General features: G+C 53.1%; 1 protein-coding gene across 2 annotated transcripts in view; it reads right to left on the reverse strand.

Annotated features, from left to right (window-relative positions):
• The window catches only part of GNA12 (G protein subunit alpha 12), a 113,420-nt gene extending 85,935 nt beyond the window's left edge, over positions 1-27,485 (reverse strand). For both annotated transcript variants that reach the window (XM_058711582.1, XM_058711581.1), the window contains exon 1: positions 27,074-27,485. In XM_058711582.1, the coding sequence (XP_058567565.1) occupies positions 27,074-27,385 (312 nt within the window). In that variant the 5' untranslated portion in view covers positions 27,386-27,485. The remainder of the gene's footprint in view (positions 1-27,073) is intronic.
• Positions 27,486-27,918: the final 433 nt, after the last annotated feature.

A 27,918-nucleotide genomic window follows, 5' to 3' on the forward strand; every position in this document is an offset into this window, starting at 1 on the left:
GGAGTTTTTGTTTTGTTTCGTTTTGGAAAGATGCATGAGCAGGGTGGGGGACAGGCAGAGGCGGAGAGAGAAAACCTTAAGCAGGCTCCATGCTGAGCATGCTGTGGGGCTCGATCCCACAGCCCTGGGATCATGACAGGACCCAAAATCAAGAGTCAGACACTCAGCCCAGAGCCACCCCGGCGCCCCACAGCTGGGGGACTTTTAACCCTCCTGACGCCCGGGCTGCACTCTAGACCCAAGCACCGGAATCTCTGGGGGTGGAGCCTCAGCCGGGCACTTCCGGAGCCACCTCAAGGGACCACCAGCCTGACCGCTGCGGACCCCAACTAGGAGAGGAAACAGGCTTGCAGGGAAAGAAAGAACGATTTCATGTTCTGGGCACTCCTAGTCTAGGTCGTAACTGTCTTTGAATGATTTCTCCTTCTATTAGTGTTTCCTATTCTATTTATGATGCTCTGACATCCTAGGGGCCCTGTAATCCTGGAGAATGCTCCTCCCAGGGACAGCTAACTCCCTTTCTAGGCGAAACAACCAACACAGATCCCGGGAGGCAGGACCCCTCTGCCCTAATCACCCAGGGCCGGCCCTAGACAAGCAGGGACCACCCCCACAGCCAGGAGCCCACCTGACTCCTTGCCGCCCCCTTTGCCCTGCCCACTGCTTCCCACCACCAAGGCTCCTAGCCACACGCCTTTCCTTCTGTCCGCCTGCCTCCTGACTGACTCTGGCGCCTCCCTGGGTGGCCCCACACGGCGGGCCGTGCCCCTTCTCTGAAGATCTGTCCACGCGAGCCTCTTCCCTCATGAGCATGGCCATCTCTGCGCCTGCGTGTCCTGCCATTCCTGATTAGAACAAATCCTGGGTGCGTCTCCTGTGGCCCCTACGGCTGTACTCAACCAAGCCCCAACACCGCGTCTACTCAAACCATACCCAGCGAGCGTTTCACTCACCTGAAACAAAGAACACAGTTTTCCCGCTCATCTGATAGCTTTGCTTATAGTAAGACTTTCCACGAGAAGTGGTATTTGACCAACACTCGGTCAGGCTGCAAAGTGCACGTACGAGTCCATGTCTAAGTTCATGCTCTGGAGACACCGTGCTCACGGTGTATGGCGGACGTGGATGAGGACGCAGAGTGCAGCACCGTCGGCCGCAGGGGGACGGAAAACCAGCTCACGACAAGTTAGGAGGGAAGGGACTACAAATCTCGCAAATTAGTGTGACGGTGACAGTAACAAACTAGACCCGTACGCACCAACATGGACAGATGCAAACACACTGCTGAGCAAACCAATTTTTAAAACCATATATTCAAAATGCCACGTGTACAAATTCTTAAAAACACACGAAATATATATTTATATACACACACAGTATGGATATACACATAGTTACTAGAAGTATCAAAACACAGACCGAATACAATCAAATGCATGCTAGTGGCTGCGTCTGGGGAGAAAGGAAGCAGCAGCAGCAACACTAAGAATGAAGCCAGCGTTGGGGCGCCTGGGTGGCGCAGTCGGTTAAGCGTCCGACTTCAGCCAGGTCACGATCTCGCGGTCCGTGAGTTCGAGCCCCGCGTCAGGCTCTGGGCTGATGGCTCGGAGCCTGGAGCCTGTTTCCGATTCTGTGTCTCCCTCTCTCTCTGCCCCTCCCCCGTTCATGCTCTGTCTCTCTCTGTCCCAAAAATAAATAAATAAAAAAAAATAAAAAAAAAAAGAATGAAGCCAGCGTTAACTGAACCCTTACTACGTCCAGGGACCAGTCCAGCAGGCATTCACACACTCGATTCTTAGGGCAACCAGGAGACAGCTCCAATTACTATTCCTATTTCACAGGTGGAAAAACTGAGGCTGGCAAGGGGACAAGATACCCACGTCCCTTGCTCCAGACCTAAGTGAACTCCCAACGGAGTGTGCAGGGCCTCCTGAGGTGCTCCAAGTGACCCCCTGCTCCTGCTCTGGCCCACGCTCCCGCCTCCCCAGCCCCGTCTCCATTCCCCACCCGGTGCACGGGGAGGTCCTTGAAAAATGAAGCTGCACCATTTCACTTCTCTACTGAAAACTTTCCAGGGGCTTCCCACGACACCTGGGTTTACTGTTCTATTTATATTTTTTAAAGTTTATTTATTTGAGAGCCAGCGAGTGTAGGGGAGGGGCCGAGAGAGAGGACCCCAAGCAGGCTCTGCGCTGTCGGCACAGAGCCCCACACGGGGCTCCATGTCCTGAGCCCTGAGATCACGACCTGAGCCAAAATCAAGAGCCGGCTGCTGTAACTGACCGAGCCCCCCGCCACCCCCAGGCGGCCCGCACTACGCTGTGTTTTAAAGGGGACATCCTGGGGCGCCTGGGTGGCTCAGTGGGTTGAGCTTCCGACTTCGGCTCAGGTCATGATCTCACGGTTCGTGGGTTCGAGCCCCACGTCGGGCTCTGTGCCGACAGCTCAGAGCCTGGAGCTTGTTTCAGATTCGGTGTCTCCCTCTCTCTCTGACCTGCCCCCACTCATGCTCTGTCTCTCTCTGTCTCAAAAATAAATAAACATTAAAAAAAATTAAAAAAATAAAATAAAATAAAGGGGACACCCTTACTGCGGCCCACAAGACGAGGCACCGTCCTCCCCGGCTCACTCTCCCTTGCTGCCTGTGCTCCACGCATGCTGACCCTCCCCGGGCTCTCCAGTCCCTGGCCACACCCAGCCCGTGGGCGTTGCGGTCACCGTGCCCTCGCCCGGAGCACACTCCCGCCCCCAGGCACCCGCGGGGCTGGCTTCCTCTGGCAGTCTCTGCCAGCTGTGGGACCTCCAGGCCTGCTCCCACCAATCAGCGGTGCTCCCTGGTTGACCGCCCACCGTGGCTTCTGCCCGGAACCTCATGAAGAGGAAGCCGCAGCCACGCTGCAATGAACCAGACGAAGCTCCCCGAGAGCCACGCACGCTCGACAAGAGTGGCAGATGCGCATCACTGATCTTCTCGTTGGGGTTCCGCTCACGCTGACGAGGACTCCCGGGTCACGGACGTTCTGCACACGCACGGCCGGAGAAGTGAGAGCGGGGGAAACGCTCCGGCTCTATCTCGGGGTGGAGACGCCACATTTCGACAGCTGGAAACCAGCTGTTGGCTGTGGTCAGGTGCCCAGAGGCTGCCCCCACTCCAGACAGATCACGCGAACGAGCCAAGCCACCAGCGGCTCTTTCGGCAGCAAACACAACTGTGAGAAAACGGATGTCAGACGTGCCCTGACGGCAGAGAGAAACCAGTGCCACGTGTTTTCAGTTACACGGGGCGGCGGGCAGAGAGCTGCCTTTAGTGGCTACTCCTGAAACTCCCCAACGGCATGGATGACTCTACGGAAGGAAACCAGGCTTGCAACTCCCCGCTGACTCACTGGGTGGCCCAAGGCAAAGCAGCTCACCCCTGAAGGCTCCCCGGGGGGTGACAGTGGCTCCTCTGGTCCCCCCAGCCCTCTGTTAACACGCCCACTCTGCCTTGGAAGGAGCGCTCCACGCAAGACCAGGGAAGCGATCTTTCTTCCCTCGGCCCGTCGACCAGCAGAGGGCTAGCTGCCACCTCCAGTTCCACAGCACCCTCACCGTCATGTTACTCGCATCGTGAGAAGTATCTTATGAGATCATCAAAATTAAAATTTGCCTTTCCAGTTCTTTCAGACTTCTTTCCTCTACAAGTACTTATTCGTATACCCAACAAACACTCCGAATGCCCACCACAGGCACGAACCAGGCCGGGCCTCAGGGGTCCGAGGCGCACGAGACCAGGTGCCCACGCACGCACCCATGACCGGCACTCCTGGACGCACGCGCGCCAGAGCTGTGTGCAAATGTAAGGTATGCATGTGAGCTGCTAAGATTCAGGCTGACACCGACGTTTCTTCGTAAATGTAGCTTAAAAAATGTTATAATGTTACCTACTCAGCTCTCCTATTTTGTGTTTTTAGAACTTTTCGCTTAAATGTGCAAATTCTGAAGCTGCTGCTGGATGCTACTTTTCCTTTGAGAGGTTCTATTCTGTAGGGTTTTTGTCTCCCCTCCCAGATGTCACTGGGACGCTATCGTCAGAATTCCAAGGCCATCTGCTTGTGTGAACCAGCATCGGTAGTGTCCTATAAGCAGAAGCGGGAATTCTGAATAACGGGGATCTTAGACCTGGCACCCCCTACCTCCCAAACGTCCCTCTCTCGAGCCCTACTCAACATAAACACAGTGCCTTGCAAAGGAGCTGGACAAAATTAACGTCCCTGACCCTCCCACCCCAAGACGGTCTGCCGAAACCACTCCTAAAAGCACTTATCACCAGAGGCCCTCGCGCCCACTCCCTGACCTCACGCTTACTGGAATTCGATGTGGTTGAAGAGATTAGCAACACCAAGGTTTTCAGGAGCACTACGGTTACTGACCACTACCATGGCCTGGAAAAGCCGCTTGAGTTCTTAGTGACTATTCACACATTGTCTGCAACAATAAAAAGTCAGGTCTGAGGCATCTGTGGCGGGCTTTCCATACCGCCCGGTCTATACAGTCCAGAACCATCCCAGAGCACGGACAGGCCCTGCTCCCCACTACGTACACCACACCCACCGTAAAACGGTGGGGGCCTGCGTTTCTGTGACTGTGCAGAGACAAGACTATTTATAGAACAGGCTACTTAGCTAACCCCGGTATCGATAGCGGTTAGGGGCCAACTGCGTCCCGGGCCTACGATTTCCAGGAGCTCCGATGCAGACGGCACAGGATGGGGGCCTGGGGCGGGTGGCAGGACGGAGAATGGGACATTCTCTGTCATTCCATCACACGGACCACAAACCTTTGCAGATGTAGAGAAACCAAACCCTTCTGGAAGGGGCCCAGGGCTTCCTCCGAAGACCTAGAACAATTCATCCAGTAAGCACTTAGGAAGCACCCGTGACAAGGGGGAGTAGAGACAAGATCAGAATGACAACGTGAACTTCCAATGGTCTTGATCCTAGTTGGACACAGAATGAACTAAAACAATAAAGAATTTAAAAAGCACGCCATAGACGCAAGAGAGTACAAAATATAGGTTAATATCTATAAAGCGCAAGGCAAATGAACGATCTTAAGGACTTGGGCTTGCAATAAAAGTACGTAAACAAAGACACTTCAAGTTTTTCTTTTTGTCCTTGAGAGAGAGAGAGAGCACACAAGCAGGGGACAGGGGTAGGAGGAGACAGAATTCCAAGCAGGCTCCAAGCCCAGAGTGGATCCTCACACGGGCTCGATCCCACACCCCTGGATCATGATCTGAGCTGAACCTGAGCCAAAATCAAGAGTCCGACACTCAACCGACTGAGCCATCCAGGCGCCCCTGAAGTTTCAATGAAAGTAATGTATGTGCTTACGTAAGTAGGCAAAAAATAAAAATAAGTCCCCTTTAAAGAGAACGATTTGCTACATTTTTGTAAATGTAATCACGTCCCCCCGCCCCCACAATTTATTTTTGACGCTCACGATCTGGACCTTGAAGAAGAACAGCTCACCCCCTTCTTCGGTTCAACACATCACAACCACGTTCCCACATCTCGAACACATCATTTTCAGTATCAGCAGTACCTTGGAAACACTGCCAGACCTGGTCACTCCTCACCGTCTCTGCTCCTGATGCCCTGACCTCCGACAGAGGCGACAGCCGATAACCCTTGAACGTCCAACGCCGATCGCGTCCCTCGTCTGGGGAAACGCGCACACGCAGCCCGTGTCACTCAGACTTAAAGCCAGGTTCCCTCCGGTGGCCTGTAAGGCCCCAGTGCATCAGCACCCCTCCTCAGCCCCCCTTCCCCTTTCTGGAGGGGCGGGGCTCTTCCTGGTTCCAAGCCCCCTGCCCCCCCCCCCCCCCCCCCCCCAGTTTCCAGGCTCCAGGCCCCCGGTACTTTCTCTGCAGGAAGCGCCCTCCCCGTGTCCCCTGCCCCACCAGTGTCACCTCTGACAGCAGGCTCTCTGGGCCCTCTCCTCCACCCCCCTCCCCCTCCCTCTGCTCGCTTTTTCCCATGGCACCTCACACCTTCTAACATTCTAGACGAGTGAACATTTATTACATTGGTCGCCTATTTCCCACACTAGCGTATAGGCTTTAGAGAACGGGGCTCCCCACCCCCCCTGCCACACACACACTGATGCATCCCAAGCACCCAACACATAAGAGGCGTTCAGTAAACATGAGGTAAGTGACTTCTCAGCGGCCACGCGGTGCCCGCCACATGCCATCATTTAACGGAGTACCCCCACGGCTGGCGGATAGGAGGTCCAGGGTTGTTCGCATCGTGAGTCACACTGCGGAGCACGTCCGCGCCATCCAAGCGTGCCAAGGACCAGCAGCAGCCGGGACCGAGAAACGCTGAGTCCCAGGCGCTCTCCCTCCCGGCCTACGGAGTCAGAGTCTGTGTGCTCACAAGACGACGGTGGTTCCAGGCCCACGTGGGGCCCCGGACCAGGGGAGGCGGAAGCGGCCAGGGCATAGTCCTGGGGGAGGCTCCTCTCTCAGGTCGCAACACGGGACGCCCTGGCCCTGGGTGGCGCGCGAGCCCTCATGAGCGTTTACTGGTGGAACCGCACTCCTAGAAGAGAGGTGACGTGGGCGTGCACCCTAAAACAACCCGCTTACCGACAGGAAGCCAACAGCACGCTCAGACGAGGGGTTAACGACGAAGGTGAGAGGGGCGCTGGAAATGCACGTGGGGGGAACCGACGCCCTGATCTCGTGTCCTTCCCTCCCCACCCGTCCTCTGCAGCCACGTCACCGTAAACCACCGTCTCGGCTCGAGATGTCACGGACCACCGGGCGGTCCGCGCGAGGACGGCTCCTGGCCTGCCAGCCGCCAGGGCACAAAACCCGCACAGGTCGGCCCTGCGGGGCGGAGAGCCGAGCCGGAGGGCGGAGGGGCCGAGAGAGGCCGGCTCACCTGAACTCCCACCGCGGTCCGGAGGGGGCTCTTCTCTTGCCCCCAACGGGTGCGTTCTCATTTGACACGGGAAAGCCGAGCCGCCACGGGGGAAGGGAAGCGTGGCGTAAAGAAGGCACCGGAGGGCCGGGAGCCCACCCTGGCCGTCAGTCCCGGTGGGAGTTCCTGGGTCTAAAGGGAGACTTCTCAAGCGGAATCACAGCCGATACCGATGTTTGGGGAAGCTCGCGACGCTCACGTGAAGGACGCGGAAAGAACAGGTCAACGAGGGTGGGCAGAACGGCTGCGGTGGCGATGCGGGCGCACCGCCATCGAGACGGCGGGGAGGAGCAGGCCTGCGAAGGATTCTCGTCCCGAGTTTACATTCGCAACGTTCTCTTTACAAATAACAGCGACCCTGTAGCGTCTCCTCCCGTTTCCGACTCTTTGGCACCCGAACGGCAAAAATGGCCGTCGGTTCTCAACGACGTATATGGCGACGGCTGTGAAAGTCCGGAGAGCGCGCACGTGGGGTTGAATAAACACAGGTGAAAGTCGAGAAGCTACAAGAAGAGTCTCGAAAGCAGAGCGAAACAAGTCAACACGCGAGAAGACCCTCAAGGCCGCCGCGAGACGCCAGTGACGACCAGGACGGCCGTAACGCAGAAGGCGGACAACGGCGAGTGTCGGCAGGACGTGGACACCCTGCAGCCTTCGTGCCCGCCGGTGGGAACGGAGAACGGTGCAGCCGCTGGGGAAGACGGTCCGGCGGTCCCCGCGAGGGCTCGGCACCTGTGCTCCCGCGACTCCGCGCCTAGCGGTCTACCTCAGGTCAAAAGTCACTCACACGAAACCCGTGTCCGCACGTGAACGTCCACGGCAGCAGCATCACGGGAGCCAAAAGCGGGGAAGGACCCAAACGGCCACCGGCTGGTCAACGCACGAGCCGAACGCGTCCGCTCACACGAGTGCCGGGCCGGGCCGCGCAACGGTGTGGATGGACCCACAACGTCACGCTCAACAGGACGACAAGGAGTCAGAGACCGGGAGAAAAATCACCACAACACACATCCGGTGACGGTCTGGTATTCAAAACACACAGAGAGCTCTTAGGTTTTTTATAAAATTAAACTCCTACCGGCAACTGCACCCCTTGGCATTCGTGCAAATGAGTCGAAAGCTTTTATCTACACAAAAACCTGCAGTCAAGTGTTTACAGCAGCTCCATTCATAAGCGCCAAAACCTGGAAGCAACAAGGACATCCTCCAACAGGTAAAAGGATAAACATACCGTGGTCCACCCAGACACTGGAATATTATTCGGCACTAAAGAGAAAGGAGCTCTCAAGCCATGACAAGACGTGGGGGAACATTAAATGTATGTTGCTAAGTGACAGAAGCCAACCTAAAAAGGCTTCGTGATATAGGATTCCCAGTACATGATTTTCCGGAAAAGGCAAACTATGGAGACAGTGAAATATCAGTGGGGGCGCCTGGGTGGCTCAGTCAGTGAAGTGTCCAACTCTTGATTTTGGCTCAGGTCATGATCTCACGGTTCGTGGGATCAAGCCCCATGTCGGGCTCTGTACTGACAATGTGGAGCCGGCTAGGGTCACTCTTTCCCTCTCCCTCTGCCCCTCCCCTGCTCCTGCGTTCTTTATCTGCCTCTCTTTCTGGAGGAGGAAGAGGAAGAAGGACCAGTGGTAATCAGGGGTTGGGAGAAAAGGAGTGAGGGATGGATAGTTAGGACTCAGGGGGTTTTTAGGGTAGTCAGACTATTCTGTGGGATTCTGTAATGGTGGATACATTTCTCAAAACCCATAAAACTACACCACCAAGAGTGAGCCCGAGTCTGGGCGCCTGGGGGGCTCAGTCAGTTGAGCATCCGACTTCGGCTCAGGTCATGATCTCACAGCTTGTGAGTTGGGGTCCTGCGTCGGGCTCTGTGCCGACAGCTCGGAGCCTGGGGCCTGCTTCGGATTCTGTGTCTCCCTCTCTCTCTGTCCCGAACCCACTCTCATTCTGTCTCTGTCTCTCTCAAAAATAAATAAATGTTAAAAAAAAAAATTTAAAAGAGTGAGCCCCGGTGTAAAGTATGGACTTCAGTTAATGATAATGTATCGATACAGGCTCACCGGTAATAACAAAATACCATTAGATGCAAGATGCTGGCGGCAGGGAGACTCTGAGGGGGGGAGGGAGGGGGCGTACGGGAAGTCTGTACCTTCCACTCCGTTCTGGAAACCTAAAACTGTTCTTAAAAAACAAAGCTTATTAACTTAAAAAAAAAAAAAGCGTTAAGTGAAAAAAGCTAGACGTAAAAGTTACACATTTACAGGAAATACCCAGGTAGATTCACAGAGACAGAGGACAGATTAGCGGAGAGACTGCTTAAGGAGTCTGGGTTTCCCTTTGGGGGGTGGAAACGTTCTGGAACTAGACAGAGAGGACGGTTTCACAACACCGTGAGTGTACGAAATGCCACTGAACCGTTCACCTCAAAATGGCTGATTTTATGTTAAGTGAATTTGACCTCCATTATGAAAAAAGCAGAGGAAGAATAAAAAGGTCACATTGAAGCAACTTTGGTCAACTTTTGACGTCCCACAGAAGTTCAAACGCTGTCGTCCTGATTTAAAGCACCCGAACAGAGAAGAGCCAGCAAACACACTCCGTCAGAGGCCACCCGTGGAGCTACTGCAGAGCCAGGCAGAGGACAGGGCAGCTTGCGCCAGGCGGTCGATGGCACGGGGAGACGAGGACTCAGGATACGGACAGTCAACAGGACTCGCGACACGCTGGGTGGATCGGACGTGGGAAAAACAGGACTCAAAGATGATTAGGTTTCCAGACTGCACGCGTTGGCAGATGATGGGACCACTTTACGAAGCGGGGAGGACAGCGGACGAGGGGTCAGAGGTTTGGTCCCGCGCGTCATGTTCCAGATGCTCCTAGGAGGCACAGGTGGAGACGGCGAGGGGGCCGTGGTGTAAAAGACTCCAGGAGCCACAAGGGTACAGTCAGGACCGAACGTGTAAACACGGAGACTACTGGGAGATGGGAGAGTGTCAGAGGACTAAGGACATCACCTTCTGTCGTATCCCGGAAATACTACTTACCGGTTCGTTCAACTGCGTGCTCTTTTTCGCCAAGCAGAACTGAAACGCTGTTAGAGAGTTTAAAAGGTCCATCCCTGCCCTCTCGACCATTTGTCCTTGATGTCATAACCTGAAAGACTTTCCTCAGCCTGGGATCACAGAAGTACTCATCTACATCTTATTCTAGAATTCTGATCCACTTTTAGTATTTTTGTCTATACTCATAAGGAAATCATTCCTGTATCAGAAAGGACTAACTCTATCGTTCTCCTCAACGATTGGCCACCTTCACAGCACCCTGTGTTCAACCACCCCTCGCTGCCCGCTGTTCTGAAAGCCTCCCTTCAGGGTATCCCGACGGCCCAGGTACACGTGGGTCGGCCTGGGATCCCTGTCTGCCTCACCAAGCCACGGCCCGTTCCTGAGCCAGCGCGACCCTGCTCTAATGATGGCGACTTCACCACACTTTGGTAGAATATTGTGCAGGAAAATGGCCCCAAACACGCTGCCTTTCCCCCAGACTGTATTAGGTAAGACCACACATTTATTCATCATGCAGATCTCAGTATCGCTCCGTCAAGCTCCAAGAAAAATAAACTGGGGTCTCTTTGACTGGTATTGTGTTCCATTCATAAACTGGCATTATTACACCATCAGCGATTCCTACTCACAAAAAATGATCAATTTTTCGCAGTCTTTTTATGTTCTGCACTCAAGTTTTACAGATTTCATCATATAGGCTTCACTCAGTTCTTGCTTATTCCTGGTACGTTGTCCCACGGTGCGGTTACGAATGGGATGTTTTTCTATTACAGGAAAGTGCATACACACACGTGTTCAAACACACCCATTTACTTTGTAGCCAGCCATTTCTGGAGCTGTGTTTCATTCCAACGACACTTTGGATGATACCTACCACTTATGATGTTAATTTTGTCCCTTCCTTTCTAGCAGATACACCTAATTTCTTTTTTCTCTTACCTGACTAGAATCTCCACAACATCACTGAATTAGATTGGCACCTGGCATCCTTGACTTTTCCAGTCTCGAAGAAGGTCTCTGTGCAAGGGACAGTCCCTCCTCAAGACAACACACCTGCAGCCTCTCTGACCTGTCACGTCTGTCATTCTATTATCGAGTACTCAATGGTTTGCTCTCGGATCACGTTGTTTATATAAAATAAGTCAGATGATGGATCGGTGCCAAAACTATTTGGGGAAAAAAGCCATAAGCAAGGAAACAATCACCTGAATACTAATTATGGAAACAATACAAAAGAAAACAAGTACTCGTGTATATCGCCAATTACTCAAAAAAAAAAAAAGTGGACGCAGTCTCTTTTAGAAGGCTCAAGACCTGTCTTTTAATCTACTTGAAAAACACTTACATTTAAAACTTATACCCAATACTTTTTAAGAGTATTATTGAGTCTGGGGCACCTGGGTGGCCCAGTCAGTAAAGTGTCCAACTTCGGCTCAGGTCATGACCTGGTGGTTTGTGGGTTCGAGCCCCGCCTCAGGCTCCATGATGACAGCCTGCTTCAGGTTCTGTGTCTCCCTCTCTCTCTCTCTCTCTGCCCCTCCCCTGCTCTTGGTCTCTCTCAAAAATAAACATTTAAAAATAAAGACACATTAAAAAAAAGAATATTATTAACTTTAAGAACTAATGGAAGACTAGAAAAAGGCATTTACACCGTCAGAAGAATTTTACTTTGTACCAGATATAGGAAGGAAAGCTCAGGCCGCATGGTGGCTCTTTTCTTAAAGTTACCAAGAAATAAGGAACAAGACAAGTTTCCAATTAAAAAAAAATGCTGAAGATGCTGTGGTCTCCTTGGTAAATATTTACACATTCTGAAAATATTCAAGATTACAAAAATTCTAAAGGGAAATTCAAACCACACATTAAGTCAAAACACCTGCAATTAAAAATGAAAACGTCCTTGTAACTGTCGAGAGCTGACAGAGAGAGGCAAGGGTTTAATCAAAACTGATTGCTTAGTCATATAAATTATGTTCTTTAATTACACTATGTCAATAATATTGAATATATTCCTCAGGACTCATGCTATAAAATTACTATTGCCAAGGCACTCTCTAAAGTAATGTTTTCTGTAGAAAACCTATTTTTAAAAATTTTTTTAAATTTATTTTTGAGAGAGAGAGAGAGAATGAGAGTGAGCGAGCAGGGGAGGGGCAGAGAGAGAGGGAGAGAGAGAGTCCCAAGCAGGCTCTACACCGTCAGCGTGCAGCCTGACGTGGGGCTCGATCTCACAGACCATGAGATCGTGACCTGAGCTGAAACCAAGAGTCAGTGGCTTAACCGACTGAGCCACCAGGCGCCCTGGTAGAAAACCTATCTTAAAAAATAAATTCACAAATTCCTGCTTCGCAGGAGTCAACACTCGGCATTTTGCTAGTCCGCCAGTTTTCCTAGGAAAACTTTCCTTTCCTTTCGCAAGGGCTCACAGTGCATCACTCCCGAGGAGGCCATGTGTGCCCAGGGCATGTGCCGTGTCCTCCGGGAGCTCTGGTCATGCTTGTGCTCACCGGGGACGACGGTTAACCCCGCCGATGCCACCCCTGAGGTCGCCAAACGGGGAGTGTGAGCCACCGCTGGGAAGGCTGTCGCCAATTAGGCGCCACTCCCAGTTTTTAAAAAGCGGACCCCGAGGACATCAACACAGCCCACCGTCACCCACTCACACCGGGCAACGTCATGCGTCCCAAGGGCCGGACGTCAGTCTCCTCCACCCAAGCGGAGCCCCCACCCTGCCTTTCGCCACCTACTGGGGCGCTGCCACAAGGACACACGAGCACAGTACATGAAAGGAGGCCTGGAGACTGCCGAGCCACGCACAGGCAGACGTGGTCGTCGCTGGTTCGTGGTCCCAAGCGGGCAGCTGGGAGAACCGGGCCCCGGGTCCCCCCGCTCCTGCCACGTGCGGGCACCGGGTGAGACACCAGGAAGGAGAACAGAGCAGCTGCTCCTGTCCTGAGGACCTCAGCTTAGCAGGCGCCCAGAGAAACGGGCTTCCCTCTGGTCGGACAGATCCGTTTGCGGTGGACAGACCCATGCCTGGACGGCCCGTTCCCTGCCACGGAGCCTGAAGGGCTCACGGGGGACACGGAGCTGGGCCAGGCCACACAGCCTGCTCGCGGTCCGGCCAGGAACGGCTCACGGTCCGAGCGGGAGACAACACGGGCTCCGTCCCCGCTGCGGGCACAGGGGAGGCGTCAGTCGGGCCTCCTCGGCCGCGGCCGTCAGGTGTGTGTCCCCACACGGCGCTCCGCTGTCTCCCCGACTCTCTTCCCCAATGGGGGCACTCAGGGGCGAGGGGGACTGGGCCCGTTCCCGCGTCCCAATGGCGTCTCCGCCCGGGCCCTTCCTGGGCTGGACTTACTCAGGGGACCTCGAACAGCGAGTGACATTTCAGTGTCTCGCCGACTCTGAGGTCATCCTGTTTTTCTCACGCTACGGTTTCAGCAGACCCTTGGGTCTGGTTTTACAGAATATACGCTTTCACGGTGCACCTTCTCTTCCAGACTCGGCTTTTCTTCTGCCCTGTGTGGGCTCCCCCGGCCCCTTTGGATACGGCGGGGAGAGCGGCCAGGCCGGGTCTCCACCTCTCCCACGGGCGGCTCTCTACCAACCCGATCTTCGCAGAAGCACTCTGGGTCAGCTTCCCTGATGGCATTTCTACCCCTCTGGTCCTCCCAGACCAGAGCCGAAGGCTGACGTGGCTGACCCGGGTCTAAGGGGACAGGGGTGAAGGAAGCCGAAACCCTGTCTGGGTCGCAGCGGGCTTGCTTCTGAAATCCTACCAAACACCCCCCCTTCGAGCTCACTTATCCATCTGGTGAGCACTGGCTCAGCACGGATTCTGCCTCGGCCAAGGTCCCTCTGCTTCTGAGTGCTTTCCCTAACTTGTCCCAGGGCCGAAGTCGGGGGGACTAGTGGGGACGTTCAGGCCCGTGCCGACTCACCTGCTCCTCAATGTTACTGTTCGGAGGTGGGGCGGAGGCCAAGAGACACACTACACAGCCCCAGAATCATCTCTCTGCCTTTGGCCACAGTGTGTTTGAAATAGTAGAACCATAATACAAAACTGCCGTTTTTGTGGGTCAAAAATCAGAATTTCATGCAGTTCAACAGTTCAACTCCATGTGTAAGAATGCCTCTTTTTGTTCCTTGATTACTTCTGAACATTTTCATACCCGCGTGTCGGATGATTTTTCAACATATACGCACAAATATGTAAACACACACACACACACGAGCATCCCATCAGGTAATGAGCAGGTTGTGTGAACCTCGCATCCCAATGCACTGCCCCAGACGGGTCAGTCCTCTGCCCCGAACTCCGCACTCGCCTCCCAGCACCACCAGAGTTGTCTTCCTCAAGGAGGCCCTCCCGGACCTGCTCAGGTTCCCTCCTCCACCTGCCACCCGGCATTCCAACACAGCTCTCTTTCTGTTCCTTAAAAGCCAGCTTCTTTCAGCCTCACTGCTCCCGTGCTCTTAACCCCTCGGCCTGGCTCACCGCAGAAAGGGGGTTCCCGGCTTCGGGTTCGGTGTGCTCTCAGCCTCGGGCCACACAACACCCACCTCCAAGTTCAGGGATCGGGGGCTCCAGGGACTAGCGTGTGGGGCCAATGGCAGCTCTGCCCAGAGGGAGGGGAGCCTCGAGTCTGGGGTTATTTCTGCAGTACGTACGTAATCTGCGGAATTAATAAAGAAGTCGAAAGCTATCACAGGGAGCTTCACGCAACAGGACGTCAAATGGGCCCAGGTGTTTCTGGGTTACCTGTAACAACTCAGTGGCGAAGAAGCATGTCCAGAGATGTGTGGGGCAGCCCCAGCGAGGGACACTGCGGGGACCTGAGGGGCAGGGACACTGGGGGATGTGAGGGGCGGCCCCGGTGAGGGACACCGCGGGGACGTGAGGGGCAGGGATACGGTGGGGACGTGAGGAGCAGCCCCGACGAGGGACACCGTGGGGACGTGAGGGGCTGGGACACTGGGGGGAAAGGAGGAACTTAGGGACTCCGGCGTTTTGTTGGACCCCTGATGTTCCCACAAACTGGTGAGCAGCTAGCATTCTTGATGGCTTCCTTCAGGGACAACTACATTTATTCCTAAAAGAGCGATCAGCTTGCTATTTCCGCTCGTCACAGAAAAAGTCCCTGACGGGGCTGAGACGTCACCAAGGGGCTTCTAGCTTCGCAGGTGGCCCCAGGCAAATTCACCCTCAGCGAGCCTCCACTTTTCTCCCTCTGCTTCAGAGTCTGCAATCAATGTGGAAATCACAACGGGAATCAGCTCGATAGACGGAGGTGAAGACACCGGCTTTCGTCCTAATAGACGCCAGATGGGAGAGCTGGTTTTAGACTTGCAGCCAGCGAGGTGTGGGTGTGCTCACAGGCGTGGCTGGACAGACAGACACAGGCGAGACGAAACCGGAATGGCCACGCCCTGCGGGCAGGGGCTCCGGAGGAGGGAGGCCGGAGGGCCAGAGCCCGGCGCCTGCTTCCTTCTCGAAAGTCACCTGGCCAGAGGCTCACTCGTCCTCCCCCCTGCACGGGGGTGGGGTGGGGTGGGGTGGGGAGGGAAGGGAAGTTAAGAAAGTACTGGAGCTGAAGTCCCACCCCAACAGAGTAAAGCCCCGAACCTATAGCCTCACAGGGTTACTGGGCCCGGAGCACCTGCCTTCCGCACAAACACCAAAGCGCCCCATGCAAAGGTTTTCTTCCTTCTCTGCAGCCGCGTCCTCGTGGCATCTCGCGCATCAACACACACTTGATAAGTGTTTGCTGACTCGGCTTCCCGAGAAGATCTCTTTTAATGAGACACCTGCTTTAACTAGGAGGTTCCAGGGGTGCCGGTTTGTTTAAAGACACAACCCGACTGCTTCGGAACCGAATCCACCATGTACCGACAAGACCGTCAACAGCCCGTCTCCCACGTCCCAGTTGTGACGGCCAGCCTCGCGGGGGGCGTCTCCTCCTCTCCCACATCACTCCCCACTTAGACTTTCGCACCCACAGGCCTCTGATCCAGGCGTCAGAATCCTCGGGAAAACACTCGGGTGGCCCCAAAGATGCAGCCTTGGGCCGTCCCAGGGGTGCCAACGACCGCAGGGCAGAGCTGGCACCAGTGGGAAACACACAAGAACCGTCGCGTGTGACAGAAATTCCCAAAGCAAACTCGGAAGCGGCCCCTCCCTTTCACCTGTAAGGGAGCCGAGCAGTAAGGGGAGACTGAGTAATGACTCCCTTCCCTTCCCCGTAAGTGTCCAGTCCTTCGCCGGGACGCCGTGTGACGTGTCCGCAGAGAGGAGAACGAATGTACTCCGCGTGCCACGGTGCTCCGCCAGCGACCGTGGGGCGTGCTCCTCCGGACCGCTGAACTGCTGGCGTCTCAGCGGCGGGAGCACTCGTGCCCCAGGGGATTCACGTGTAACACGAGTCCAGGTGAATCTCACCGCACATCCCGCAGACGGTCTTGATGGCCCCTGCAGCGAGGCCGGGGCCCCCCCCCGCCCTCCTCTCCTGCCCGGTCCTCCCCGGTCTTTCCGGTCCCCACACGAGTCAAGCAGGCAGATAAGCACCATAAAAGGACGCACCACCGTGCACACAGCACAGCAAAGGGACGGCTGTGAACCTCGGGAGCACATCTTGCTGCGGCCCTGACACCTATCCTGGCCTTCCCCGGGTACAGCGGGGAGCCTCCCTCTGCCCCAGACGTGCACGCGAGGGCCGTGGGGCACCCACGCCATGTACCATCAGCAGAACATTCCAGCAAGGCAAGGACAATATTAATACTGCACAGGGCACAGATTCCGAGTCTGAGTGTTCTGTTCCCGTGGCTTAGTTTCTGCTCCACTCAGCTGAAGTAGTTACTGGAGTCCCTGAGGCCTGGGTTCACTGGCTAACACCAGTCAGTGTTCGTTAGCATCAGTCTTCACTGCTGACTCTTCACGTAACATGGCCGTCGGGCAAAGTTGGTGCCGTGGGCTTCAGGCCGGACGGGAAGACAGGCCCGAGTTCAGAGAGCGGTGCTGTCTGCTTGGCCTCTGCTTATGACAGCAGGGGTGGGGATGCTTTCTTGCCACACTCTCCAGCTCCTTTCCGTCCACTCGCAGAGACGCCCAAGAGCCAACAACTGTACCTTTTCTGTCCTACGGACGAAGCACCTTCCAGAGCACAAGTTCCCAACGGACGCGGGCCACCGCGTCGGGACAGAGTTCTGGCCGGCCGACACACTCACACGACACAGAGGCTGTTCTCCTGCCGTGAACCAGTGTCCGGGACCCACGTGAACACGTACCCTGATGTCAGACGAACGTCCGAACGTACAAAAGAATCACTCAAGACAACTCATCACGTGGTCCGCGTTCCGCTCACCCTAAGGGCCACCGGGCGGCCGCTCCAGCCCACCGGACGGAAGGTACGGAGACTGCTGCTTTTGGTGCAATGCAAACAAATGAGAATCGTTAGAACCCAAATCCCGCAGCCCGTCTTGAAGAGAGGGCGGGCGCGGCCCTTCGAGGGCTGACGCGGGTCTAGCGCCAGCTCCGCCACACGTCAGCATCCTGTGCTCACAGCTCGCCCTATGATCACATCTCTAGATAAGCCTCAAGTGTAAACCTTCAGTTCCAGTTACTACCGATGGGGTCCAGGTCCTCGCTCTCAACTACGTAATAGCAGAGAAGAATTACCTACGGTCAACAAAACACGATCTAGCATCGAGCACGGCTGTATTACAAATCTCACGTGACAGATGACTTTGGGTCAAAACTGCTCCCCTAAAATCGGTTTGGTTAAAATGACCAACCTGTCAACCTGAAAGGGGAAGGTAAGACCAATTGTCCACATGCTATGAATCCCCAATAAGGGCCAGAGGGGTCTCTGGATGGAAAAAGATGTCTTTGGTTTTTTTGCCCTTATCAAAGCAGTAACCATGCATGTCCAGTGTAAAAGTAAATTTGTATAAATGCAATCAGCCAACGAGCCAGTAGAACCCGGACTGTTCTCCCAGACCTGGAAGTGCGTTTTCGCTCCTGTTCTCACGGAAACCCACAGTGGGGTCAAGCACAAACGGATTCTGAACCCGAGAAACAAAGACCCCGCAGGCCAGGAGTTTCCAAGTGCCTAAAAATACAGAAGAGCAGTAGATGCTCCCTCAACGTCCTACTGGCCTTTGCAGAAGATAATGCCACAGCCAACGATCCTAAAAAAGATTTTAATTTACAAAAATTTAACGTAATCTTTGATATTCTACCACAAAATGTCTTACCCTGCAGCCCACAGAGCATCCAGAGGCCCCCTTCGAGGCTCAGGACGGTGAGGGACCCCTTGAAGGGACTACGTGTGCGCATATGAATTTTCTAGAGAGAAGGTCTGGGGTTTTCACATAAAGAACATCGTGACCAAGGTCTCTGGCAAGCCGCTGCGTTACGTATGACCAGCTCCCTGCGCTAGAAAGTTCCGTCCAGCTCCTACTCTCCTTCTTAACCCTCCAAACCACAAGAATTCTCTGTCCTAACTGGCAGACATGTGCCGCATGGAGATGGGCTCAACTGTACGTCCCTCTCCACCTGCTCAAACTCCAGGGCGCCCTCAGAGACCAGCTCAAATCACTCTTCCTCCAGAGGCTTTTCCAGACGCCTCAGCCAGAATCCACCTTTCCTACTCTCACTGAGCCACCTGCCGACTTTTACACTGGCATTCAACACGGCGTACGTTCAGACTCGGTGTTAAAGGGTGCACCTGTCTCCCCAGCTGGTCGGAGCACCCGAAGGGTAGAGACGAGGCGGGATTCATCATAACTGACCCTTTCCCCACCGGCACCGAGCACACCAACGTGGGTGTCTGGTCAAAACGTGTGTGTGGAATGTTGGTTTCAGTGACCACCAGTTCTAACAACGACACTCTAGGAGGCCCACCTCTGGGTGGTTAAATGCTACTCACGCAATTGGGTGAGTACTGGCATTTCTAGTGCACAAAACAAAGGCTAATGTACGTCAAATGGCTTACGTTGTATTCACTTTTTTTTTTTAAGTTTATTAACTTATTTGGAGGGGGGCAGGGAGGGGTAGAGAGAACCCCAAGCAGGCTCTGCACTGACAGCACAGGGCCCGACGACACAGGGCTCGAACTAGCAAACCAGGAGACCATGACCTGAGCAGAAATCAAGAGTCAGATATTTAACTGCGCCACCTGGGTGCCCCACGTTGTATTAACTTCTAACTCGATGTGGGATTCAGTCGTCACAAGTAGCTCCTGGAAGCACAGATGAGGGGGGCTAGGGCCACTGGGAGAGAAGGCCAAGCTGGTCTGAAGCCTTCTCCACAAAGGCCCAGGCACCTGCCGTCACCAGAGGGGTTACTAACGAAGTTCTGAGGCAGCACATACACAAACTTTAGGGACAGCCCGCCCAGGAAGTGAGACACTAACATCTTTAAGATTATAAAGTAAAAAGAATGAATACGAAGTCTTACGGGGAATATTTACAGGAAGCCCAAGCAACTAACAGATTCAAATAATACACTGCAGGGGGTAGTGTGAGGGGATGAAGTTAGGGAAATGAGAGGCTCACATGCAGGCACAACTGTGATCATGAAGGAGGAGGCCTGGACCTGGAGTCAGAAGACCGGGACGACAGAAACTTCTGGTTCCACAGATGCAGTAGCCCCATTCCTCCCGGGTCCCCTCCTTACAACGAAAGACACTCAGGACGGAACACAGCGAGCACGCGCTGGAAAGCTGGCGGAGACAAGGCGGCAGGCGGCCCGGGACCTCGGGCCCGAGGAGCCACTTGGCAGGGAGCTCGCCGGGTGTCCTTGCCGCCTACCTGTCTGGGACAGGGTGCTGCACAGCCTCCAAGCTCGAGCAGCCAAATGGCACAGATGGAAACAGCTCCCAGAAAAGCTGTTCCTCCCAGCAGAAGGCCTGGGAAAAGGGTGGTCCCACAACAGAAAATCCGCATCTGTCACCCCCTGGGTTTCAGCAGGCTCATCTCCCGCTTCCCTTCGGGGCCCCGCACAACCAGGGAGCAGCCTCCAAGCGGCCAAGCAAGATCTCCTCTCCTGTCCCCTGCCTAGAGATGCAGGACGTGCTCAACTCCCCGACCAGGGCGGCGTCAGTGGGGCGCTGAGCCTCTACCCCGACCCAGGCACAGGCGGGCAGGAAAAGGAGGGGGGAGGCTGGGCGGGTCACCACTCCGCTGCTCCTAATACTCCCGGTATCAGCCAGGCCAGGAGTAGCTGATGTCACATCCCACTCAACAAGGCAACAGAGGCTCAGGGACCAGGAGGTCAGCAGTTAAGAGCCAAGTGACACTCCTATCACCAGAGTCTCAGAAGGAAGGGACAAAGAGTGGGGCCGAAAAAGTATTTTTAGAAATAATGGCTGGAAACCTCCCAAGTTTGGCAAAAGACACAAACGCAGAGATTCAGGAAGCCGAGCAAACCCTAAATATAATAAGTCGAAAGAACCTATGTCAAGACAAATCATAGTTCAACTCTGGAAACTGAGACAGATGAGCAATCTTAAAAGCAACCGGAGACATAGGACACCTTTACTTAGAAAGAGCAATTCGAGGGGCAGCAGATTTCTCATCTGCAACAGGGGAGGCCAGAAGAATAAGGCACCTTTTTCAAGTACTAAAAGAATGTATCAACTGTGAATTCCATAGCTGGCACCGAGATCTCAAGGACAAAGGGGGAATAGAGACATTCTCGGATGCAGGAGACCTGAATTTCTTGTCCACTAGCCCACCCTTAAGAATGGCTAAAGGAAGTTTTCCAAACACAAAGCTCAGAACTGCAGGAAGAAAAGACCATCAGAGTAGGTAAAAATAGGGGTGAATCTAACAAACCATCCCACTTTTCACAAGTTTCTTAAATCTTATTTGATGACTGACAGAAAGCCCTGTGATGTGGTGCTCCAAGTATAACAAGACTTAAAACGTTGATATTTAAAAAGTGAGGAGGGTGAAGGGATCTAGAGTAAAGGTCCCACACTTCACTGACGGTTGTAAAACACGGATGCCGGCACCCTAAGCTACGCACGTACACGGTAAGCCCAAGCAACCAACAAGAAAGTAAACAAAGCTTTAATTGATATATAATCACCAAATGATCAAGATGGAATCCTAAAACATGTTTAACCCACAGGAAAATAAAAAACAGAAGAAACAAACAAAAAATTAACAAAATGGGAGGCTTATGCTTTAACAGATTCATCACTTTACCTTAAATGTAAATGGCCAAAATACACAAATTAACAAAGATGGACAGAGTGAAGATAATAGGATGTAACAATATTCTGTCTATAAGATACTCACTTCGAAACAACAATGTGGGTAGGTCAAAGGGATGGAAAAAAATACAGCAGGAAAGCATTCATTAAAAAAAAAAAAAAAAAAAAAAAAAAGAGTCGCTATATTAAAATATCTGATAAGGTAGGGCAGAGGAAATTACTAGAGACAACGAGGGAGATTACATAATGACAAAAGGATCAATCCACCAGGAAGTCCTAATAATCCTAAATGTTTATACACCACACAACAGTCTCAAAACGCATGAAGCAAAAACTGAGGGCTAAAGGAGAAATATCCACAATTGTATTTGGGAGACTTTCACACCTCCCTTTCAGGAACCGACAGAAAGGGTGAACAATCAGCAAGGATACAGAACGTGACACCCCCATCAACGGCACTACCTAACGGACATAAGTAGAAAACTCCACCCAACAAGAGATAGGCATTTTTTTTTCAAGTGTCCATGAACATTCACCAACAAAGGCCCACAGAATATATACCATGATAGACCATATACTGGGTCATAAAACAAACCTTAAATATTTCAAAGAATTGAAATCATACCAAGTATGTTCTCTGACCGTAATAAACTCATAGAAATCAATAAGGATAACAGGAAAAACTCTAAACTCCTAGATTCTACAATACGCTTCTAAATAATCTGTGGGTCAAAGAATCTGAAAAAGAAATACACACATGAACATGAACAAAAGTTCAAACACAACATATCAAAACATGTGAACACAGCTAAAGCAGTGCTGAGTGGGAAATCTATGGCACATATGAGAAACGAGGAAAGGTCCCAAATAAATATCCAAATCTCTACCTCAAAAAACAAAGAAAAAAAAAAAGAGCAAATAAACCCGAAGGAAGTAGAAGGAAATAAGGAGAGAAATACAGGATATTGAAAACAGGAAAGCCATAAAGAAAAGTTAATGAAATAAAAAGCTGGTTCTTCAGGGGAAAAAAAAAAAAAAATCATTAAAAGTGATAAGCCTCTAAGAAGACTGACAAAAATAAAAGACAGAAATCACCAACACCAGAAAAGAAACACAAGACAGGCCTCTCACCATTCTCATTCAACAAAATACTGGGAGTTCTAGCCACTGCAGTAAGGCCAAGGAAAAGAAAGAAAGCAGAGCTATTGGGAAAGAAGAAATAAAGCTGTTCATTTGCAGATAACAGGATGATCCACAGAGAAAATCCCAAGGAATCTATAGGAAAGCCCTTAGAACGATTGAGTATATTCGCTAAGCTCATAGGACACAAAATCAAGACACAAATATCAGTTGCATTGCTGTATAAGAACAAAGAGCATGTGGAAACTGACAATAAAAGCACTGTATCATTTCCAGTTGCTCTAAGGAAAACAAGATACTTAATACACACTTAAAACACATACCAGATCTGCATGTTAATAATCGCAAAATGCTAATAAAGAAATCAAAGGCTGGGGGCGCCTGGGTGGCTCGGTTGGTTGATCGTCCGACTTCGGCTCAGGTCATGATCTCACGGTCCGTGAGTCCGAGCCCCGCGTCGGGCTCTGTGCTGACAGCTCAGAGCCTGGAGCCTGCTTCGGATTCTGTGTCTCCCTCTCTATCTGCCCCACCCCTGCTCATGCTCTGTCTCTCTCTGTCTCAAAAATAAATAAACGTTAAAAAAAAATTTTTTTTAAATGAAAAAAAATAAGAAATCAAAGGCTGAAAGAAAGACATACCATGTTCATGGACTGGAAGACTCAACATAGTCGAGAGGTCAATTCTCCCCCAAATGATCTATAGGTTTGATGCAATTGCTATCAAAATCCCAGCAAGATTTTTTTTTATAGACACAGATGAGTGTATTCTAAGACACATCTAGAAAGCCGCAGGCCCTTCAGTACCGAAAACAATTTTCAAAAAGGGAAATGAAGTGGGAGAAACCACTCTATGTGATGTTAAGGTCTTCCGCATAGGTATAGTAATCAACAGAGCGTGATAACGGCAGAAGGAGAGACATACAGAATAGAGAACTCAGAACTAGGTCCACACAAATATGCCCAACTGGTTTCTGACGAAATTGCAAAAGCGATTCAAAGGAAGGACAGTCTTTTCACCAGATGGTGTTGGAACGATTAAGCATTCAAAGCAAAAAAACAACAAAAAACAAAAAACTTCCATCCAAAACTCACACATTTTCATGGGATAATTAACTCAAAATGGATCAGGGACTCAAATGAGGAATGTAAAACGACCAAAATTTACGGGAAAAAAATGGATTGGGATCTGGAGCTAGGCAAAGAGTTCATAGTTTTGATACCCAAAGTGTTACCTATAAAGGGAAAAACTGATAAGCTTGCTTCATCAGAAAAAGTTCTGCTCTGTGAAAGCCCTTGTTAAGAGGATGAAAAGCAAAGCTACAGACGGGGAGGAAACAGTTGCAAACCATAAAACGTGGTAAACGACCAGTATCTAGAATGCATAAAAAAACTCTCCAAGCATTCACTAGCAATAAACCACAATAAATAACAAACCATAAAAACAAGCAACCTCTAGAAATAGAAAATAGGTAAAAAAAAAAAAAAACAAAAAACAAAAAACACCAAGAGGCACCACACCAAAGAGGATATAGGGGCGGCAAATAAACACATGAAAAGATGTTCTACACCATGAGCTATTAGGGAAAGGAAAATTAAGACAGCGAGGAGACAGCTATTGCCCACCTATCAGGATGGCTGACACAGCAAAAGGACATCAGATGCTGGCGAGGATACGGAGAACCCGGGTCACTCAGACACCGCCGGTGGGAATGCGAAAGGGTACAGGCACTCCAACAAGTTTGCCGTTTCTTATCACGTTAACCACACCACTGCCACACGACCGAGCAACTGGGCTCCTGGGCACTTATCCCAGACACGTGAAGATGTGTGTGCAAACGTGTACGTGAACGTGCAGAGCACATTTCCTCACAACAGGCAGAGAACTGGAACCCAGAGGCCTTCGACAGGTGAACGGTTACGTGGTGGCCTGTGGTAAATCCACACCGCAGATCCTACCCGGCAAACGGAAGGCGCAAACTATTTCCAACACGCACAACTTGGGTGATTCTCCAGGGAATGAGGTGGAATGATAAAAAGAGGTCATGTTCTGCATGGCTCTGTTGGTACAATATTCTCGAATGAATAAAACTTGTAGAATTGGAGAAATGATCAGTTCTTGCCAGGGTCAGGGAGGGGCGGGAGGGAGCGGCCAGGAAAGGCGACCTAAGGGACCCTTGACGGTGACGGGAATATTCTGTATCTTGACTTGCGTGGCGTCGGTATCCTGGTCGTGACGCTGCATCAAAGTTTTGCAAGATGTCATCACAGAAGGTAACAGGATAGAGGGTACGTGGGCCCTCCATATTATTTCTCACGACAGGATGGGCCTCCACAATTATCCCCAAAATGAAAGTTAAAAAAACAAAAATTTGTTCCCAGCTCTGCCACCTGCTACGTAGGTAGCTGACCTTGAACAGACTTTGAACTCACTGTCCTCAGTGTTCTCACGGCTAAATGGGACAATACCTCCTGAAACATGAGAAAAACTAAATGTCACTTATGAAGGATGTGGCAACGCGCACGGCACACAGTACTTCGACAACAGCCTGTGAACGCTGAATCTACGCGTAGACACAAGAAGCATTCTAAATCGTACCATTCAAATGCCCACTACTGCAGCCGCTGCACAGCAATTAATTTGAAAGGTCTCCTCCCAAAGTGATCAGTCAAAACACGGCGTGGAGTCGGGGGTGGGAGGTGGGGGGGAAGAATTTGTGGTCTTAAACTGAAAAAAGAATTCCTAACTAGCCACTGAACTAGTCACAGACAAAGCGAGTTTAAAATGGACTTACGGTGAGTTAAAAGCTGGGAAGGAAAAGAGGAGACCGGCTAACAAACCTAATATTTCTGTTGATCAGGAAGTCAGTAGAGGTTAACGTTTGCGTGCACTGGGAGAAGGTTAGGAATGAGTTTCCTAAAACGCACTCAGCACAGTCATTTAAGACTCTACGTTGCTCAACATTTTGTCTACCTCCCGAGTTAAAAGTGGGAGAAAGTCAGTCAAATCCTTGTGATCCTTTCTACACCTGCTGGGCGTGGAGGTTCGGAAAAGCAGCCGAAACGCAATCTGGCTCTGAGATAGAGGAAGACAATGAAATGCACTTTACCCCAGAAGATGAGGGGAATTTTAAACACACAGTGTATCCCCGGGAATCACACTGGGCTCCTGGCCTTTAACGTTGGTGAAGACTGCCCAGAGCAGACCCACAGAGGCTTTTGAAAGAGGTGAAAAGGAAGGAGTGTTTTGTCATTCAAATGATTCTCTTCCCGTCATTCCCCTCAAGATCCTAAAAGAGCTTTTTCTACTAAAATGACAGATTTTCATAACAAATACAGAAAGCGGGGATACCAGGCCGAGCCTGGAGGTTTAGACGCAGGGTTTCGGCTTCCAGGGGGTGGACTCACTTACCCCCCCGGGCCTGGAACTTCTTCCTCGTGGGTGAAGTGAGAGGCACCGGATGGGTTTCTACAGCCCTCTGCTACGTTTAAAGTCCCTGGGGGCACCGTAAACTCTCGTCTCCAGACAGCCGTCTGGTAGGACAAACTCTCCTCTGCTTGAGACATACCTGCTTTCCCCACAATGAGCCTGGGAAGGAGTAGGTGAGAGGGCAGTGAGAGGGGGTAGCGATACAGTCAAAACGAGCACATAAAAAATCATAAACAAACCCCCCAAATGACTCTAAGGGCAGGAGAGAATCTACGCTGGGCTGCTCCCCGTCCGTTTTCTCCAGATTTCCTTTCCGGGGAGCCCTTCAGCACAGACTCCCAGCAGAGAGAGACCAGAATCCAGACTTGGTCAACTCCACAGCTTTTTTGTTTTGTTTTGTTTTCCCCAAAACCGCCAAGGATAAGACGAGCAGGGAATAGGAGAGCCAGTCGATTGTGCACAGCACGCAGGACATCCACTAAAGGGTGCAGAGCAAGGAATTCCCTTGTACCGTCACGCGCACACACACAACGGCGACGGGGCAACGCGGGGGGCTGTGAGCACAGGCTGGGTTATCCGAGGGTGTCAAGCAAGCAGTTACTGATTCGCGGCTTCGGTAGGCGGACCGCGGTGGTTTCTAAAGCGAGGCCTTCTCTTTCAGCGACAAACGCTAAGACCCTTCCTAACGAAGTTCTCCGCGGTCTGGGGTTGGCTTCCAGCCCCAGGGCAGGCGTGTGGGTGACCCGAGCGCTGAGGCTGGGGGAGGGGGCGTGGGTACGCGCACTTCGCTCTACTCCCTGCACGTTGTGCAGGCGGCAAGTTCTCAGTTCCCAAGCGGAGCCGTGCGGCCGGCCTCCTCTCCGGTCTACACCGCTCTCCGGCACTTACGGGGAGGGCAGGGCGAGGACGGCTCCCTGACCCCGGGAGGCCGGCTGTGGGAAGCGCGCAGAAGCCGTCCTGTAAGGGCGCGTCCCCGGCGCGGCGTCCAGGAGGGGCCCGCCCACCGTCCCCATCCCCCGAAGTTGGCCAGCTTTTCCGCGTCTCGGCCCCCAGCCCCCACCCCCCGCAAGACGGGCAGGGGCGCAGGCCATTATCGCGCCGCGGCGCCGAAGGGGTGAGCATCCCCGGCCGGACACCCTCCCCGCCCAAAGACGGGGTCAAGCGGCCCGCACCTGGCCGCACCTGCGCGCACCTGGGCGCAGGTGCGCGGGCGGGGACGCCGAGGCGCGCGCACCTTGAGGATGTTGTCGAAGATGGTGTCGCGGAACTCGAGCAGCGCCTTCTGGTCGAACTCGCGGCCGTGGATGATGCGCATCTGCTTGAGGAAGGTGGACTTGCCGCTCTCGCCCGCGCCCAGCAGCAGGATCTTGACGAGGCGCCGCACGGCGCGCCGCTCGCGGGCCAGCCCCGCGTCGATGTCCCGGCTGCGCCGCCGCGCCTCGCGCTCCGCGTCGCGGGCCCCGCTGCCGCCCGCCCTGCGCTCGCGGGCCCCGCCGGCCTCGGCCGGCAGCAGGCAGCGGCTGAGGGTCCGCACCACGCCGGACATGGCCGCTCAGGCCATGGACCCCGCCGCGGGCGAGGCGAGCCCCGCGCGGCAGCCGGCCGCTCCCTCAGGCCGCGTCCGTCCGTCCGTCCGTCTGCCGCCGCCGCCGCCGCCCCGAGGCCCGCTCTCGCCCGCCGCTCGGCCCCGGCGGAGGGGCGGGGCGGCGCGGCCGGGGCCCGGCGATTGGGCCGGCCGCCGTCCATCCGGACGAACGCGCCCTCCGATTGGGCCGTGTGGCGCCGGGAGGCGGCCGTCCCTCTGGCCCTCGGGGCGGGGTCGGCGCCGAAAGAGGCGGGATCTTTGGGGTGGGGGCGCTTCTCATTGGGCATCTGGGATGAGGTTCTTTCTTTCAGAATGAAAGGGAGGCGGGGCCGCCGGGGAGGCGGGGCGGCCGTCTGCCATGACCAATTATAATTGCTCTGGGGTCACGTCAATCAGGGGGAACAGGCTTGGGATTGGGAGATCGACGAAACGGGGCGGGACCAGAAGTGCCAGGTGTACAGAAAGATTCTCCCTGAGTTCCCAGATTGGGTCAA

This window comes from Neofelis nebulosa, chromosome 18 (genome assembly GCF_028018385.1).
Source record: "Neofelis nebulosa isolate mNeoNeb1 chromosome 18, mNeoNeb1.pri, whole genome shotgun sequence".
Classification (NCBI taxonomy): domain Eukaryota; kingdom Metazoa; phylum Chordata; class Mammalia; order Carnivora; family Felidae; genus Neofelis; species Neofelis nebulosa.